Consider the following 21,320-nt stretch of genomic DNA (forward strand, 5'->3'; position numbering starts at 1 on the left):
TTTAAAAGCTAGTTATTTTAAGTCTCATACCTGCGGGCTAGAAATAACAGTTTCAATGTTTCTAAAAAATTGTTTAAAAAAAAAATTATTTTTAGGCCAGCCGCATTTTTGTCCAATTTCTGCTCCCAAATAACCGTTTAAATTAAAATGGTAATGAACTTGTTTGTTTGCGCAGCAGGATCAGGACCTCGAAAAACAACAATGTAATCAAGGCATTTTACAAATAGAATAAATTACAATAATAAGCTTATTTATTAATAGTCCTATTTTCTGTGAATATTCTAAATTTATATTGATAACTATCACATGTCTATATTTTGTTTATATTTGTCTTATCTCATATTTCTCAAGGGACATGTACTTAGCTTAAAAATCCCCATTCAGTAGATTGACCTCTGAGGACTATAATGTCACTCATATCAGGTTGAACCACTTGAAATTGTCACAGACTTGTCCTTGCACCAGTCACTTGTCTGATCCCGAGGTCCTAAATTGACTGACATTATAAAATAATATAATTGGTTCCATTTTGATTAAATTACTGTGAAAATGTTCATTTTGTCTATTTTTCATAACTAAACAAAACTTCATATTGCTGCTTCTACATAGTTTGAAGCTATGTTCACATGCTCTTTTCTCTATCGGAGTTAAGCTCTGTTTACACTATCAAACTCTATGTGACAAAAAAATGTGATGTGCTCATATATGGACATGATGATGTCATATCACTACCATATTTAAGCATATCACTACCATATTTGGGCACAACACACTTTTTTGTCAAACTAGTTTGCTAGTGTAGACAGAGCTTTAAATTATCATAGTTACATTGTTGTTTAGTTTGTTCTGCAATCAAACACAAAAATACTTTTCCGGGAAAACAACAACTCAGATTTCATATTTTGGTCATGAGATAATACACCCCAAAATGAGGCATTAGGTCACTATTTTTGACTTGTATTATGTTCAAGGGGTTGAGATAGTGCCTTCTTCTAGCATGGTCCTTGATTCATCCCCTTTATAATGTCTTCCATCAACCCTTTCTCAGACAAATGATACTGGCCTGAATTGGTTTTTCCATCTACCCTTATCTATATACACTTGTCCGTTATTATTTCCACTACAAATTCCAGAGGCCCTTTAGGATGTGTTCAACGACACTACTTCATTAAGGCGTATTGTTTTATTTCAGGAGAAAGAGCAGCATACCGCTGAGGTTACGGAACTCAGTAACATTCTTCATGGCAACGCGACAGCTCTACAGAATGTTCTGGAAGAAAGGAGGTCAAAGGCTAAGGTAAGGTGATTGAGTTAGACTCCATAGGTAAATTTGAGGGTATTTTGTTCTCACTAGGGATCAACTTATTTTTTGATTGCCAAATTTACTGCCAGACAGCAAACCTAAAAAGTTGTGAATTGTATGTTAACCTTTTAATAATCTGTTGAATGATTTAGATGAAATGAATGAGGTTTTATAAAGATTGACATATTAAATATTGGAATGAGTTTTACATGGTTATTTAAATAAATTATTTCAATTAGTTTTCACATAATGTCTTGGTATTTATAATGTTTATAAAGAATATGTATTCTGATAATTTAACTTGCATTCACATGGCTTCTCCTTTGAGAAATGAAATAAAGCTAAATTACTGATGAGCAGAGGTTGCGGACACATGATCGCGCTTTGTTGCTGATGCAGCACTTGATTGCTTGTGTCGAATAACTAAATGAAATGTTCAGGTTCAGTGTGAACTAGGCTTGTTACAAATGCATAGGCTAATTACTGATCATAGGTTCAGTGTGATCTAGGCTTGTTGATTTTTTTTTATTGACAGTATAAACAAGTCAACTCTTACATTAAGGCAGTGCAAGATTGATGGTAAATTCATTAGATTTTATTAAATCTTTCTGCAGAGTTTGTTCATAGTGGAGTGCTGGATAATATTTCACGCATTAGGTGATTCTTACCTTTTAGCTATTGGCCATTGTGTGTTCTAAAATGTAAGCATCAAGCCATTGTTTTATAGCACAGCTAGCAATGGCAGTTTGTAAATGTTATTCGTTCACTCATTTTGTTAGGTTTGATTGATTGAAATATATATTTATACTGGGTAACCTCTTCAGTCAAAGACTGGTCTCCCAGAGGGCCCAGTTGGTGATCAGTGGCTGTGATGTACTAATACACCGGGGTAACCCCCTACTCGTCTCGAAAGATGTACTAGGTGCACACAAGCTAGATGTGTACACTGGACCTACGGTTTATAGTCCTTACCCATGGAGTGAGTGAGCCTCGAACCTGTGCCGATGTTATGGCTACGTAATTACGGTTCCACTGTCTTAACCGCTCGGCCACTCACACAGGTGTACTACGAACTATCTGTAAGGTTTTCAAATATATTCACTAAAAATGGGAGAAAATCCTATTGTGATTTTTTTCGTTTTCTTGGTATTGGTTGTTTCTTTATATGGAATTTTGTTATTATGAAATAAATTGATCAATAAATCAATATTATATAATCAAAAAAGACATCTATCTATTCTTATGTTCTTATTCATGGGTTTGAGATATTTCAGGGCACTTAGATGCAGTCTAACTTTATTTCTTGCAATTCATTTGAACCCCTTTCACCCTTCAGCACACCCTAAGAAGCCCCTTGATAACATTCTATTTCTGTAAAAGGTCATACCCTTTGACCTCCACCCTGCTTTTCTAGACTACATTCCTACAGGTGTATGATATAACCCACCCCAGTATTTACAGTAGGTCATAGTAGAAATCTATCTATTATTATCTGTATATAATTCTTTACGTTTATGAATATGTACGTGTGTTATCTATTATTATAGCATATTTTAAGGGACAAATATAGAATTCGAAACAAGATCCATACTACCAAAATACTATTTTTTGTCATGGAATTTTTATAAAACAGAATGGAGAATGATGGAGATTATAAAGTACTGCCACTCCCACTCTGCAAATTAAGGAATATCTGGTTGCGACCATATTTTTCATTATGAATTCACCTCTGATTTGATTAATTAGTTTATTTTCTTCAGAGATTCATTGAATAAACTTAATTAGTTAAGATGATTTCATGCTGGTAGTCTTCTTAGCATCTAAAACGAGCACTTCTCTTTAAACACGGGCAGTATTGAATTTCTTGGAAATGATGAAACAATGTCATTGATCTCGGCATGATTGTAGTACCGACACAATTTGGTTTTGGATGTAATTATTGTGCTAGGCGAAGTGGGGGCGAAAACGCCCACCAAACCTACTTTATGTAACACCAATCCCAGAAACCTCTAGGTACGAATGCTCTATTTATTCCCAATCCCACCCACTCTTTTTGTCATCCACCCCTCTCTCTAACTACCTCCATGTTATTAAACAAAAGCTTTCCAATTTGTGTTTTGGATTTCAATATTTTGAAAAAAAAAAAAAAATCAACATATCACATTTTCAACTACACGTTATTTATTATTAATCTCATTTTAAATTGTACTCGACAACGAATAATGTTTTTCGAAAGTTTACCACTTTTTTTTTTATGGCTGTTTTGATTTAGCTTTTTGCTAATTTTATTTCTATCCATTTAGATCCAGTCATGTAATTTTTTTTGCTAATTTGCCTTTGGATTTATAATAATAATCTTATAAATTAATAATAATAATAAATTGATAATGATAATAATTAATATGACTATTAATAAGCTGATATGTAATTTTACTTTTGTTCAACAAGGAAGTACATTGTTATACATGGCCTCGAAATATGGCAGTTTTCTCTGCTGTTATAGATCATACCACGCGACAGGATGTATAAAATTAAAGTGTATATTTATATTACAGTTATAGTAATCCATTTTTGTAGGTCATCATCCAGACTATCCTTTGTACAGCTACAGTGTGTGCATCATAAACCTTAATATTTTTACAATTTCTTTTCTCAAGAAAGCACATGAATGAATGCACTTTATATACATATTTTACGTCCTCCCCGCTCCTCCCCCCCAGTATTAGTCATACTAGGCTGTTAAACCTGTTATGTTCCCTTTATAACCATATCTGAAAAAGAAAAACATAATAATACTGTATGTAGCACCATATAAAATAATAAGTCAATTCTATTCAGGGGATACTCAGGGCTGCACTCTTATTCAAGGGATATTCATATTGAAGTAGGCACTCTAATTCACGGGATACTCCTATTTAGTGGGTTGTACTCTCTTATTCAAGGGATACTCATATTTAGTGGGCACTCTAATTCAAGGGATACTCAGGGCTGCACTCTTATTCAAGGGATATTCATATTAAAGTAGGCACTCTAATTCACGGGATACTCCTATTTAGTGGGTTGTACTCTCTTATTCAAGGGATACTCATATTTAGTGGGCACTCTCATTCAAGGGATACTCAGGGCTGCACTCCTATTCAAGGGATATTCATATTAAAGTAGGCACTCTAATTCACGGGATACTCCTATTTAGTGGGTTGTACTCTCTTATTCAGGGGATACTCATATTTAAGTAGGCACTCTAATTCAAGGGATACTCAGGGCTGCACTCCTATTCAAGGGATATTCATATTAAAGTAGGCTCTATAATTCAAGGGATACTCCTATTTAGTGGGTTGTACTCTCTTATTCAAGGGATATTCATATTAAAGTAGGCACTCTAATTCACGGGATACTCCTATTTAGTGGGTTGTACTCTTATTCAGGGGATACTCATATTTAAGTAGGCACTCTAATTCAAGGGATACTCCTATTTAGTGGGTTGTACTCTCTTATTCAAGGGATATTCATATTAAAGTAGGCACTCTAATTCACGGGATACTCCTATTTAGTGAGTCATACTCTCTTATTCAAGGGATACTCATATTTAGTGGGCACTCTCATTCAAGGGATACTCAGGGCTGCACTCCTATTCAAGGGATATTCATATTAAAGTAGGCACTATAATTCAAGGGATACTCCTATTTAGTGGGTTGTACTCTCTTATTCAGGGGATATTCATATTAAAGTAGGCACTATAATTCAAGGGATACTCCTATTTAGTGGGTTGTACTCTCTTATTCAAGGGATACTCATATTTAAGTAGGCACTCTAATTCAAGGGATACTCCTATTTAGTGGGTTGTACTCTCTTATTCAAGGGATACTCATATTTAAGTAGGCACTCTAATTCAAGGGATACTCCTATTTAGTGGGTTGTACTCTCTTATTCAGGGGATACTCATATTTAAGTAGGCACTCTAATTCAAGGGATACTCCTATTTAGTGGGTTGTACTCTCTTATTCAGGGGATACTCATATTTAAGTAGGCACTATAATTCAAGGGATACTCCTATTTAGTGGGTTGTACTCTCTTATTCAGGGGATACTCATATTTAAGTAGGCACTCTAATTCAAGGGATACTCCTATTTAGTGGGTTGTACTCTCTTATTCAAAGGATACTCATATTTAAGTAGACACTCTAATTCAATGGATACTCCTATTTAGTAGGTTGTACTCTCTTATTCAAGGGAGACTCATATTTAAGTAGGCACTGTAATTCAAGGGATACTCCTATTTAGTGGCACTCTTTAATCAGGTGTCTTCCATATTTAGATTTGAAGAATTGAACTGCAGAAGAAAGAAATATGACACTAAGAATTGATGCAAGTCATATTTAATATAAATATAAATAAATATAGCATCGAAAGTGAAAAAAAAATGTTTAAAATCATGAGTGGTTCAAAATATATCTTTTAAAAAGAACAATAATACAATTTTCATGTATTATATAGAATTGAATAGCTTCTTTAATTCAAACATAAAATATGTTTTAAACAAACCAAGCGTGACCTTTGCAGGTATTGATTGTGTAGTGATTATTATGCATAGACCATCCTAGCAATGATTAAATACTCTAAACCTATGTCAATATTAATGAGTCTTTATTTTGATTATGCAGAAACATTTGATTTGCTGGGTATAATAATACATATCATGTTTTAGTCGTCCGTTAATAAATATTTCTGCTCCATTGGTAAACTACAAGGCGGCATATGTGAATATTCAGCTAAGATATTTTCATGAATCTGGGACGTACAGGTAGTTGAAATAGTGTGTGTTAAGATACTTGGAGGACAGAGACGTTGTCGTGTAGAGTTGAGCTATGTAACGACAGTTTTTTTAATACAGCGAAATACTGATTAACCCAAACCAGTATATTATATAATTCATAGAAATAGGAACTCCCTCTAGTTGTTTCATACAGTATTTCGTTTTTCTTTTGCAGTGGGATCGTTACATGTTATGCAACGGCACTCCGGACCCCACCGTACCTGGAGAGATAAACACCTACATCAACCTGTGGAAAGAGGATAAAGATCGTAATCATATTGACTATGTGCTGGATGAAAGCAAATTGACATTACTAGTAGGTATTTTAAGAAATTAACAAACAAAAAAACTCATCATTCTAAAACGAAATTGATGGTTGGAATGGTGCAATAGATTAAAATGCTGAGGGTGGGTGCTAACAAATTAAGTATGAGGCAAGGATATGCAGTATACGGTAACTACAAATACTGAGGGTCAGTATGTGGAAAGGATATAGTTTGTAAAATACAGAAAAGGGGTGGGGTGGGGGTGGAGCTAAAAAAGGTAAGTATGAGGCAAGGACGTAGCTACAAAAATACAGAGGGTGAATGATAAAAGAGTAAACATGGAGAAAGGATAACAGTACAAAATACTGAGGTTCATTTCTAATAGCATGTGGAAAGGATATAATTTAGAAAATACAGTGAAAAAAGTGTGCAGGAGTAAGAGGTGCTAAAATAGTATGTATGGTGGAGGAGAGGGTGCTAAAAAAGTATGTGGAAGGGGGGGGGGGTGCAAAAAAAATTGAGCTGGAAAGAATAACCACAATTACCATGAGCCCTGACCTTAAATAATTTAAAATTCTTTATAATAATACCTAGATAATTATTGTGATTTGAGTCTAGTTTTTAACAAGCGATTGAGTTTAATAACTGAACCATAGCATTGTCTGAAATGTATTCAAATTGTTCACTGATTCTATATTTGTATCACAAACCCATCATTTACTTTGAATATTTCACACCATGTATTCTGCTTTCTATATCCTTTCCGCAAGTTGGTAATTGGATTTTTAATGGCTGTCCACACAGCATTGATTAGCTGCTTGAACTTTGTACATAATCTTCATCTATGTAATTGTGGTCAGACGGCTTAGACTAATTTAAAAATGCTGATATGTCAAGTCAGCACGTTGATGCATTCTGAATTAGATGACATTGGATTGTTCTTTTTAGTACGCAGAAATAGACAATGAAAAAAGGTGAAATTAATAGATGACTGATAAATTGTTTTTATTATATCAATATTCAATGATGAATAATTTGTTGTATAGATATAGTGGTTTATTATTTGGATTTTAGGTTTATTTTTAGCAAACAGTTAAAATATTGCAGAGTATTGGACATGAACTTGACTTTTAAACCACTGTCATTAATTTCTTAAACATAAGTTTATTTTTAACAATAATCAGTATTTTTGGAAAATTATTATAGATATAAAATCTTGATTTAACCTTGCTAAACTGCGACATTAATGCCAGGTAATATAACTCCCACATGAAGTTTACTGTACATTTCCTATGAAAAACAATTTATAAAGGTAAGGCTTGCCGAGCCAACTATCGCGGATAAAATAAATCATGCACGTTTCCAAAACCAAACTACAAATTGAAGGGGCACAGAAACCAGGTCAGTTGGCCTTGATCCATACCAATGTCACCTCCACATAAGGATCGAACACATGTGTTCCCGTTTCCTGTACAGCGGTTCCGCCACAGAGCACATGGTGTTGGTCGAGCGGTGCACGTAAACTCCACTAAATTGGAACAAACTTTTAATACTTCGAGTCAAATAGCAAATGAAATCGGAAGTATATTCTGAGCGGGTATGGAAGGGACAGGTTTTTGAACAACCTTTTACGCTGTTTGTCATTGTAAGTTTTCTGGCACGCACGTTAAACCAATTGTAGAGAATCGGGCATGAACTTGACGGTCGACCAATTGTACATTAAGAACATATTGTCAGCCATAATTTTATTACCGTACTGTGATTTCCTTGAAAAAATTACTGCAGTCATAGCGTGCAAGATGTTTTAGGTTTTTTAACTAATTATTTGAAGGAAAATGTTGATGGTACTGCACTGGCCTAACTAGACATTTTTATGCAAAATTATTGGTTGATAACGCCTCAAACGTGAACCACTTTCGTTTTCAAGTGAGCAGGGTTTTCCCCAGTCAGAATGGTAATAAGCTAGATTTTATTAGACGTAAGAGGAATATGATTGGATGTACAGTAATAAGTGTATTTGCTAAATTTTAAAATTGGTATAATGGAAGAGGAAGTGTTGGGTAAATTTAAGTATATTAATATTCATTGTAATTTATTCCATTACACAAAAGGTAAATATTTACACAGAGGTCAGTGTAACTTATTATGCGAGCGAGCAAGTGCAATGAAATCCGACGTATTATAATCCACAGTGCAGCTTTTATCTTAATACCAGGCTTGTCAGCTGAATAGATTAAAACATGTTAAATTGGACAGTGTTCTCACTTTCACATGTATTGTATATAACTACACACTATATGCTACTTTCAAGTTAACCTTAGTATAAGTGAACATACAGTATGTACTATTTGTTACTGTTTTGTCATAGGAATTATAATATTTTATGTATATTTTATTTGGTATGGTCACTCAGCCACAATCAATGCTGTATCTGTCTAGTATCATAGGTAAGTTCCGCAATACAGCATGTCATGTGTATCACATGTGGTGCCTGTATCATGGCGGGTTAGGGTCTATGATACAGGCATAAATTGTGAGGGTCTATGATACAGGCATGAAATGTAAAAAACATGAGATGCCCTGTGTTGCAGAATTTGCCCATGGTACTGGTCAAATTCCGAGAATTGACAGACCCCGGTTTATTTAATCCTGGAATCTCTAATATAAAGTAAAGTGTTATAAAGTAAATGGCAAAGAGAGCAACTTTAAACTACCCAGCAATAGCACTGCTAAGTACACTGGGTTTCATGGTTTGTTGTGACAACTGTTTCAACCCTGTACAGAAATGTGTTTATGTTATTTGTTTGTTTGTTTATAGTTGATCGAAGAAGTTGACGAACACATTAAAAGTCTTACTGATGAGGAGCTGCTGAACCCAAATAACAAGTTCCTACAGGACACTGTGACGGACTTGGAGGCGTTAATATCGCACAAGTTGGATGAGGCCAGTTTGCAACTTTTAAAGGTACAGTCATTATTTTAAAATAGCACACTTTGATAGCACTGCTACAATCAGCAACTGTAAACTATGAAACCAGTAGAGCGTAACAGATATGTACACGAATATGTTTACAAATTATAATTTACTAATATTAATATCATTATGGCTTCCATGTAATATTAATAAGCCAAATTTGTGGTGGTTGCAGAAGCTATCACACCAATTCATTTTTATTGAGCATTTGTAAATGTTTGTTGTACTACTGAGTTTGATAGGGTAATTAAATATTTCTACTATTATTCAAAGATTCTAAACGCTTTTTCACCTTCTAAAATGTTCTTGCTAGAGTGTGAAAATCTGCTTTTAAAACTGTCAGTTGACTAGGTATGATCCAGAATTAAGCTCTGTCTACACTATCAAACTAGTTTGACAAAAAAAAAAAGACATACCCAAATATGGTAGTGATATGACGTCATCGTGTCCATCGTGGGCACATCACATTTTTTGTCACATAAAGTTTGATAGTGTAAACAGAGCTTAAAGCAAACCCATTTCTGAAATAGGTCTTCTTTAACAAAATTTAAAGCAGATATTGTCCACAAACAGTATTTACTCACTATAAACTATCGTGTATATACTTGAATGGATAAGTGGTATCTTAAGAATGTTCTTAAAGCAGATTTAAGCTTTAGTAGGTAAAGATACGTGTAGTTTTTTTGTCCATTATATTTATGAGGTAGGTTTATGATAATACCATCATTGTACTGAATTGTACACAGTATGTAGACATGATTTTTCCAGTAGAGTCTTTATTTTATAATTTCTTATAAACTAAGTCTCATTTGAGGTTGGGGGAGTGGGGTTGGGACTAGGTCAGGATTGAACCCTGGACCTTGAGATTGTGGTTCCAATGCCTCCTACAATGATACACAGAGCATTCATTTACCACTGCTGTGTTCTTGTCTACATCATGTCCATATATGGGCACATGACATTTTTTGTCACATAAAGTTTGATAGTGTAGACTGAGCTTAAGATTTCTTGTCTCATGCCAAAACATCAGCACTTGAAATAGTTTCTTACAGTATGGTACTGTATTAAGTAATTTGATTAAATTAAAAATAAAATCGGTTTTGAATCTTTCATGCTTCCATGCTCTGGACCTCTCCAGTGTCATTTTTTTTTTAGAAATATTCTTCAACTTCATCTTCAAATTTTCCTTCATGCTTCTTCCATAACCAAGACGCCATTTCTTTGTGAAACTCAAGCTTCTGCTACTGTTGCCATCGTTGCTGTGTGGCTTTGTCTGGTAGTACTGGCATATGGACATCGTTGTATTTCTCTCCGATGTTCATTTGCTGGCACTCTCGGACACCATGCTCTATCATCGTTTTTGCTTTCATTTGACATCATTTGAATAAAGTAATTGCAGATTCTTGTCTTCTAAACAATGTGTTTCATCTTTTTTATAATCTTTAAGTTGTGTTCACATTTGCTGACCCTTACAAGTCTTCTAAACAATGTGTTTTATCTTGTACTTTTTTATATTGTAAGTTGTGTTCACACACTGTATAGCTGAGCATAGAACATTTTAAAGCTGTCCGAATCATATTAAAATTACATCCGACGCAAGTGCTTGTATAACTGTGCCATTAACTGGACTTGTCAAATATAACTCTAGGATAACTGAAAGGTTTCTAATAGTGAGTGCTACATGAAAAATAACCTTAGTAGAACAGCTTAAATAAAAACCGAGAATCCCTAGAAAATGGGTAGCTCTGACCAACCTCGACCAGAAATACCAGTAATGCCTAAACTTCCATCATGCCATATTTGGAAGACTACGGTGCTAAGTAAGTGTGCAGCAGTAACATGGTAATCTGTTTCTGACATAATTTGATGGTGATTGAAAAGAGGTAGTCGGAAGAAAGAACTGCATCAACACTTGATTGTTTAAAGTCCCTGATAGTACTGGCATATGGACATCGATCTGTTCTGTTTCCGGTGTTCATTTGCCCTTACTGCCGAGTACGATGCTCCTTCAACAAACCTTTATGCTAGACTGTCTCTTTTCTTTGTCTTTCCAAGATTTGTTGAGAATGCTTACTTACAGTTTGTCTTGATGTGTGCCATGCTTATCTTATAGTAGATATAGATCCAAGTTTACTAGTTCCATCTGTACAGTAGGCTTCAACAAACCTTTATGCTATTGCTAGACTGTCTCTTTTCTTTGTCTTTCTGTTGAAGATTTGTTGAGAATGCTTACTTACTGTTTGTCTTGATGTGTGCCATGCTTATCTTATAGTAGATATAGATCCATGTTTGCTTGTTCTATGAGTTAGCTTATCTTTCTAAAGTATCTGGTAGATTTAGACTTTAATAAGCCTTGCTAACTGGCAGATATACATCTAAGTATAATATTTCTTCCAGAATTTCATAGCAGTTTTTAATTAATTAATTAATTAATAAGTAATTAGTTGCATGTAGAGAAAAGAAAGACTTGTTCTTTACAATTTGCATGAATGGAAATTTGATTTATAATTATTATGTTACATTAATATATAATATTTTGTTGCAATATATTCTTCCCTATTTATTCTTGTTATGTACAGCTATACATGCTTTTGTGATAATGTAATATTCGGCCCATAGATGTTTTACACTGTGTAATATTTGGCCCATAGATATGTTAATTTATTAAACATCTTTGTAAAGGGAATCGTAACACAAGTAACCTTTATCATCTGTATGTGTGTTTGGTCTTGTCCAGTTTACTATATAAAGGCATAAAAACGGTGTTAAAACTCTTTCCTCTTTCTTTCAATTACTGCTCCAAGGAGTTTAAAATGTTGACCTCTGAACTACTGACTGAGTTACCTTTAATATCTGTAAATGTGTGTTTCGTCTTGTCCAGTTTAGTATTCTAATATAAAGGCATAACATGGTATTAAAACTCTTTCCTCTTTCTTTCAATTACTGCTCCAAGCAGTTTAAAATGCTGACCTCTGAACTATTGACCTTTGAACTTATTTTGTTTACAACCTCCATTCCATAATACAAACACTTCTTTTAAGAATGTTGCAATACTCTAATCAGGTTACGTTGTTTAGACTACCATGCACTACATATTTCTAATAAAATTATACGGAGATTTCACAGTTTGCTTTATTGTGAAATCCCTATATTTACTATAGAAATTTAGCATATGGAATTGGATTTTGATGCGACACACTTGTGGTAGAACCCCTTCTTTGTGACAGTCCCCCTTCTTTGTGACAGTCACACCCCTATTAGAACACCCCTATTAAGGGGACAGTTTCTCATGATATTAACCAGAGGCAATGCAATTATATGCAATTAACACTAAAGGCTGGCCCTATTTAGGGGAGCCTTTATTGGCACCGAAAGGTGTCTCCTAAAGCGTTCTACTGCATTACAGTACTACTTGAATATGCAAACTACACAAAATACAGATCAGCTTTTGGTATGTCATAGAAATCGGCTGTGGAATCACTGATAGTGATAGCAAGTTTACTAAGTGGCTATTCATGTTCGAAACGTCATTGTTTAAATAATTGCTTAAACACTGGTTGTTTTAGTAGAGAATACCAAATGAATATCCATTGGATGTTGTACTACTACTAAAACATTAATGATATTTTTAATGTCATAGTATGGGTCAATGAACTTTAATTATTTCAGAATGCTGTGCTCATTACTGTAGCAATATTCATAGCCAAATAAATTAGCATGTTAATGCCATCGGTTACATTGAGATCTTGTAAAACTAACAATAAGTATAAATGTAGCATTTACATAAACTTATTCTCAAATTCACCTAAATGTATGAGGCTGAATTAATTAACCCCAATTATGGGGACCCTTTAAAGGACTACACAGATTATTCCTTTTAATAACAGTGTCTCCTGAATATTAAGGGTTGGCTGTAGTGTTACAAAATTATTTCCCCTTGTTTGTTTCACAGGAAAGTGTCCCCTCAAAACATGGGTACCCCCTTGACAGGGGTGTCGTGTTCTCCCTCAATAGAGGTTGACCCTCAAAAGGGGTTATACTACAAAAATTATGCTTATGTTTATCCGCTGTTTAAGAACAATGCTTTTACAATTTTAATAATAATTTATTACAATAAAAAATGGCTAGATCCTGTTTTGTCGTGAGTATGCAAAAAGGATTGTCAAATTGTATAATGATGAATATGCTTGATACATAAGACTTGAGGGATTTGTTTGACCAGATCTGTTTGGTTGATATTCGTAATCAATACAGTCACTAATGCTGTTTGTACAGCTCGTTGGAATCGTTGATGAGATTATTTATTCATTGTCGCAAATGAAATTCAGTAGAACTTCTATTTAGGGGACACATCAGGACCGGACGAAGTTCTCCCTTTGAATAAGGGTTTACTAACCATGGTGTTAAAACATATTTTTCTTTGTTCATTTAAAGATGTATTGTCCCCCTGAAAAAATAATTCCCAAACTTTTTTTTTTTAATATTCCAGATTAATGTAACACAATAGTTATCCACTTTGACCAAAAATTGGATCGAAAAAAAATGTATTTACCTGGAAAAAATGTGATTTAAAGCAAAAAATGGTCAAATTGGCTGCCAGCCAATGGATTTTTGGTTGAATTTTACCATTTATTTTGTCATTTTATAAGTGAAAACATTTTTTTCGTTTTTTTTTCATTGGAAGTGATTAACTTTATTAAAACTACAAAACTAGACATGAAACTCGTCACTTTGACGAGTTAGTTATCCGCACAACGACAAACGCCACGTGCACGTCATACGTTGGAATATTGCACACAGATAAAGATTATGGCATTATGACAAGAACTGAAGAATATGATATGCTGTTAGTGCTGAATTCTGTCAATTTGTGTCATATAGTATATACATGCAAAGAGTATAATCTGTATACATATTACATACAGTGTAGAATAGGTGAAATTACGGGACCCGCCATTTATTCCAATTTTTAACATGGCGACGGTATCAAAATGAAACACTTAAATAGCAATTTCTGGAGGAAATTATCTCAGGAACAACATATTAACGTGTAGAAGAAATTTGAATACGTAAAATATAGATGCGCACCCTTTTAAATGTGATGAACTATTACGCAAAATATGAAAATACGACTTTTTTTATTCAACTGGCCATATGATGACGTCACAACATCCGATTGGCAAAATGTTTACATGAATTCGTATCTACAATCCAATAGCTTCCAGAAAACGTTTTAATCGTGATTATCACATTTTATTCTTACGAGCTATTACAGATTAAAATTTACTGTAAAGATGAAATTAATGACCCACGTAATTAAAATTTTTAGGCATGATGACGTCATAAAAATTAAAATATTTTTATCTCATACTAAAGAAAGTTGATTGACCTACACAATATATAAATTTAGGAGAAAAAGGAATACAGATAAGCGTGATGCGCTCCATTGAATGTGATGAGCAATAACGAAAGAGACAAAAATCCTAATTTTTACATGCGTGTGGCCATACGATGACGTCACAATGTTTTTTTAGCCTTATCGATGCATGATCCGATATCTACAACTCATCAACTTCTAGATTTTGTAATAAAAATAAACGGTTCACGGTTTACTTTAGAAACTATGACTGTTTAAAAAAAGACATAATTTTGACGATTTTTTAAGCTTTTTCATAAAAAACGCGCACGAATTGTCTAATTCAACGTGTTCGTATGGCGTTATTTAAACTGGAAAAGGTCTAAATTGTTTTCAAAATTACTAGGAAAGACTTGAAAAATATAATTCAAGAGAAAAAAATATGTTTTTAACGCTACGTGCGCACCGCGTGCGTAAAAAATTGCGCGCCCGTGGGAATTTTTGACATGCTCAAAATGACAAGAAACGCATAAAAAGTTGATTAGAAATTAATTTTGCGCATTTTGAAATTTTAAATGCGCGTGCGCGCGTAACTTCTTGTGAAACATGCCATTTTTAATCCGTAGAAAGATTGCCCCTGATATGACTTAAATTTTGTCAAAGTGTCAATACTAAATGACTTTTGGTTTTTAATCTATAATCAATCATTGAAATTCATAAAATTGCGCGTAAGTCACGTTGCGCAACTATGACGTCATTCAAAAATAGGAGGTGCACAACTTCACGTAAATGCCCATATGTTGTCAAAGTTATGAAATGTTATGTTTACACATTTTAGAGAAACGCGACTCACAAAAAGGAAGGAAGGATCCAAGAATAATACAGAAAAAAACTATTGATCCCATACAATAACAAGGAGTTATCCGCTTGGTATACCAAGCGGATAACTAATAACATATTCAAAGTCTGATTTAATTAATTGTCATTTTTTTTTTGGAGGACAATACATCTTTAATAATAGTAGTATCCCCTGAATAGGAGTGTCCCAAAGTAGTGGTTTTGCTGTATGTACCGTTTTAAAGTACCTCTATTTGGTGTGGAAGCAGATATGTAGTGAGAGATAGAGAGGTGTAGAGGATGACTGTTGAAAGGTTTTGAGTATTAACAGATTCTTTTGACCTTCGTGTCGGACAGACGATGTTTTTAACACATGAACTAAGAGACTCTGTACCCATTATAATATAATAATATGTATTTATAGCATTTTGGATGTTTATATTAGGTATCCCAATGAAGCGGATTTTCGTTACCGCGATTTTAACACGTTCGGGAAATTTCAAAAAGTGACGTGTCTTTGAAGTTAAAAATATACTATTTCTTATGTACCCTTGTGAATAAAAATTATATGTTTGGAAAGATCTTGTTTAAGGGATTATTTTTATATATTTTTAATCTATGTTTATTAAACATTTTAATAGAAAACGCGAGTTAAAAATGAGGTACAAAAGCCGGCGAGCCGAAATCCGCGCGCTAAAAATAACTTTGGAAAACACCTACCCATTTTGAAAACACGATCGCACGAGGTCCATAATAGGTGGTGGAGTAATTTTTGCTGCATGTTATCAGGCTTTAAATACTCTTTATTTTGGTATGTAAATCGGTTATTATTATTATGTACATCCGCCTCAAATGTCAATTTTAACGATAAAAATTGAATTTTTGAGTCATTCTCATTATCAAAATTTGGCTAATTTAGTATTGAATTGAAGCTAATTTATATTTCTGTTTGATAAACCACATCGTTTTATTTGACTTTGCGTGGACCTCGTGCGAAGAGGCCAACAAGACCAACCACTGAAAAAAATAATCCCTACCATAAATATCAGTGTTTACCATTTTCCTTACGGGGGATTCAGTTCTCCGCTTATTACTAAATTACCGTCGCACAGGCAATGTGCATGGTATGCATGTATTAGCGCGTTAATTCATGATTGGATACCCCCGCAGTGGACTGTTCCATTTTCTGAAGTAGTCTTCGCCGCACACGAGGCATGTCGAAAAATGTCGCCTCGCATGGAATATTTGCTTCGAAACGTCAATTTTACCGATTTATTAAATTATTATTAAGTGGAATATATATCAATCTGCTATATAAAGCAAGTACGTTAGGAAGAAATGTACCGAAGAAATTTAAGAAGCTTTGAATTTGCTATGCAGCGGCCGTAACCCATTATATGTAGGCGGCCGAAACGCGCTTTGGTCAGGGTTGCCGTTGTATATGTACTATACACTGTTTCTTGGCCTTATTTTATTCCGTATATTTCATTTTAAAGTGCAACTTTCGGTTACAATAATCGAAAGGGAAGTAAAATTAAATATGTTAACATTATACTATTGAGGTAATTACTTTGTTAAATTTAAAATTCGTCTGTTTCTTCTCGATATTTCTTAGGCAGAATTTAGCGTTAGGCTTTACTTTAGGCCTATATATAACTTAACTTGTAGGCGCGGCCGAGTCTACGTCCGGCCGGGCGCTCGAAATGAAATCGAACACATAATAAGTACGGGCTTAATTAATATTTTTGGCGGTTCGAAAATCAATTAAAATAATATATGATTATAATTATAAATTTAAATACTAGAATTATAAAAAAAAATTATACTTACGAAAAATAATATTTAATGAAAAGAAACAATACCCACACAGTATTTTAACACAATATATATTTTTTTTCACATTTTCAACATTTTTTAACAATATTTTATGAAATAAATGAAATACCTACCTGTCAATATAAATAACCTTACTTAAAAAACATATTACATTCTAATGCAATGCACAAAAAAAGAAGTCAATTCACACACTGGTTCAAAAGTTACGAATCATTTAAAGATAGGAACTTTTTTGACATTTTTGAGACATTGGGAAAAATACGCGCAAAAAGCCCTCGGACGAATTTTGGAGGGCGATATCTAAAAAAAAAAATGTCGAGGACACCCCAAAAAAAATAGTCTTGTACAACTCTGTTGTATCTATAGGTTTGGCAAAAATAGGAACTTTAAAGTTATTAATATAAAAGTTATAACCCTTCAAAAATGGTTCCAAATATAATTGGAAAAAATGCCATTTTTCAAGCAAAAATCATTGTTTTTTGGGCATTTTAACGGACCATAACTTTTGAATGGATAATCCGATTTCAATCATTTAAATTGCAAAAGTTTATGTTCAGTAAGTTCCTTTTGATTAACTGAAAGAAAAAGTACCATCATTAATTTGAATTTTGTCATTGGGATACCTATTTATATATAAAAGGAAAAATGAAATAGAGGTTTCCAGAGATTTCTTATGTGGTTTGTTGAAATTAAGCCGTGTTAAAAGCCTTCAAATAAGATTTTCATTTAAAAAAAAAAATTTAATTAATTATACAGTTAATAGATACCTGCATTCAAGTAATTGAAAATAGAAATATGGATTTTTAGTTTAGAATTCTTAATAATTTCATATTTGTTTGTCTTCACAATTAAGATTATTCATAGATTTTTAAGATTTGCCTTAATTTCTTCTCATTTAAATAACGTAAGTGACCATATGGTAACTATTAACTATATAGCTCATGAATATTTATTAGATTCCTAAGGCTTGTATTTCTTCATAGTAAGTATAGATCTCTGTATACAGGATATTAATTAAAGGTTGGGCCTGGCTGTGTTCTCACAGAGATGTTTGATTTCTCAGGTGACACCGCCTTTAATGTTATGTGAACTGGGAAATTCCCATTGGACTTTTTTGTGTGTTAAATATAGGACTCATCTATGTGTAACTTAAGATACAGTGAGTAAAACCTTTCCTCCTTCTGGACAGTTTCCTGTGAAGAGAGAGAGGCAGTGTTTTAACACTAAGGCCAACCCCTATCCAGGGGACATCCATATTAAGAGGACACCCTTATCCAGGAGATATACCTATCCAGGAGACACCCCTATCCAAGGGACACCCCTATCCAGGGGACATTCCTATCCAGGGGACATTCCTATCCAGGGGACACCCTATTAAGGGGACACCCTTATCCAGGAGACGCCTTTATCCAAGGGACATCCCTATCAAGGGGACATCCCTATTAAGGAAACGCCTAAATCAAATGAACAGTAACATTTATATACAGTACAAATTTAATATTATATTTTATATAATATATTTCCCGGGTAGTAATCCGTAAATCCACAATTTTCACTAGGTAAATGTTATGTTGTTTATGACATAAGACATGGTTCTGTTTCAACAATTGTCGCAAATGTTTTTTGTATTAATCATTCGACTTTGTGAACTAAATTTGTATTACTATCAATCTATGTGACAAACAAATGTGATGTATATGGACATGATGATGTCATATCACTACTATATTTGGGAATATCACTACCTTATTTGGCACATGACACTAGTTTGATAGTGTAGACAGAGCTTTAATTAGCATTCAGTCAGTAAAAACAACAAAAGAAAAATAACTGTAGAAAAGTATAGGGGAATCACCTACAAAGAAACAAACACAGTTCCTAGAATGTGTATGTTATTTATAATTCAAAGTCCAATATGATTAATTAGAGAGAGTTTATTGCCTTAAGAGCTGCTAAGATTGGGGGATTGAAGAAGAGTTGAGTGGATGTGTATGGTTAATATATATATAAACACATCAGGCAAAGAACATTAATTCTAAACCGCCCGGTGATAATGCTAAAATTTAATTAATTAATTTGAAGCGATAAAGATGAGGAAATCTGTGAGAATGAGAAAAAGTCGCCCCAACCGAGACTCGAACTCGGACTGTCTGCTTGATATGCAGTTGTCCTAACCATTATACCACTGGGGCTTTCATGGTATTGTTCAAACTCGATTGGATAGCGACTCTTTAACATTCTCGGCGTGGTACGGCGGAACATTTGTTATCAAGTAGTTTCTATTTTTTCTTTATCAGTAGGTGGTTAATGTGATCACATTGATTTTCATATTCAGAGAATATATAATTTTTGATTTGTAGATTCTGTTGTTTCTCATTTAACCTGCTATGACGTCATCATTTGTGTGTTGTGTGTGGCCGCTTAATCAAAATTGTATTCCTTTAGCAAGTGTGAAAGATGTGGAGAAAAACTATAGAGTATGCCATGCATAAAGACTACAGTACGGCTAATGTTCCAGCTTTGTGGCTTCTTCATGGCCACGCGTGGGACTTTGTGGCTACGCGTGGGACTTTGCGGCTACGCGTGGAACTTCGTAACCTCAATAAACAATCCCCATGTATCAGTTTTTTCAAAATCTTGTTTGTTATGCTGTGATCCCTGTTTTTATGGAGGAAAATAATAATTTAAAAAGATACAAAGATATGATGAAAATACTGAGGTGTAATGATCTGATAGGTTATTAATAAAGATATTTGCCTTTTGAATCTCGGGAACAAATATGAATTTGATAAAGTAATTTCCCTTGTTGATTATTTTCACTTATTGGATGGCTGTAGGTCCTTTGTGACTTTGAAAAAAAATCCCCACAAAGTTTCAAACAAACTTATGTAGTATATGAAGACTAACTATCTCACCTGGTAGTGGTGGTTCATGTCTACATCAGATATTAAGCTCTGTTTACACTATCAAACTAGTTTGACAAAAAAAGATATGATTAAACATGGTAGTGATATTAGATCACCGTGTCCATGGGCACATCACATTATTTTGTCTTAAAAATTTGATAGTGTAGACATAACGCTTGTGATGTTTAAAATTAACTCAAACTTTTTTAATATGAATGCTCGTTCAGTCCCTGGTTACTGGGTTCAAATCTTGTCAGATGACATTTTTTTCTCACATCTTCAAATCCACTCCTAAAGACTAGTTCCAATACTTTGTTTGTGTAGTGCATCTTGTGTTTATTTGTTCTGTGAAACTCCACTGAACTGGATGGACCTAATTTTTATTACTGGTAGTGTGTATGCCTAAAAAGATTCCCTATGATGTTCCAACTTATAGTAGTTTTGGTTAAATTATTTTAAATTTACACCCACCCAGTTTCAGTTCTTTGGTCTTTTAGTATCTTGAAAATTCACCCATTTTGTCTAGTAGAAAAACAATGAAAACCAGATAGTAACTGGCTAGATTGAAAAGATTCTAAGTATGTTCTTCACATATCTCAAATAACTTATTATGTTAGACGTGACTTTATATCTTTAAATCCTCAATTTCCATCCTTGCGCTTCAATAAACCAAGATGATTAACATTAATTAAAGGAGTATTTACAGGTTTATGAATTAATTTTGTTTTTTTAAACACAGCTGAATTATGTCAAATATACTACAATGATTTTAACTTTGTTTTGCTAGTCTTAAATAAACATTTAATATTGTGTTTTTTCACCAGTGTTGTGTTGTTAAAGCATTTGTAAAGCTCTGTCTACAACTATCAAACTTTATGTGACAACAAAATGTGATGTGTCCATGTATGGACACGATGATATCATATCACTACCGTATTTGAGTATATCACACTCTTTTTGTCAAACTAGTTTAATAGTGTAGACAGAGCTTTAGAGTAAAATATGACCTCATACTAAAACAAATGTAGGA

At 33.7% G+C, this 21,320-nt stretch overlaps 1 protein-coding gene across 2 annotated transcripts in view; it reads left to right on the plus strand.

The window, feature by feature from the left end:
* Positions 1-21,320, plus strand: part of LOC144847954 (dynein axonemal intermediate chain 7 homolog) — a 90,869-nt gene that overhangs the window by 55,719 nt on the left and 13,830 nt on the right. For both annotated transcript variants that reach the window (XM_078704574.1, XM_078704575.1), the window contains exons 4-6: positions 1,193-1,297; positions 6,291-6,431; positions 9,200-9,346. In XM_078704574.1, coding sequence (XP_078560700.1) covers positions 1,193-1,297; positions 6,291-6,431; positions 9,200-9,346 — 393 coding nt within the window. The remainder of the gene's footprint in view (positions 1-1,192; positions 1,298-6,290; positions 6,432-9,199; positions 9,347-21,320) is intronic.

Source organism: Antedon bifida, chromosome 7 (genome assembly GCF_963402885.1).
Source record: "Antedon bifida chromosome 7, ecAntBifi1.1, whole genome shotgun sequence".
NCBI lineage: Eukaryota > Metazoa > Echinodermata > Crinoidea > Comatulida > Antedonidae > Antedon > Antedon bifida.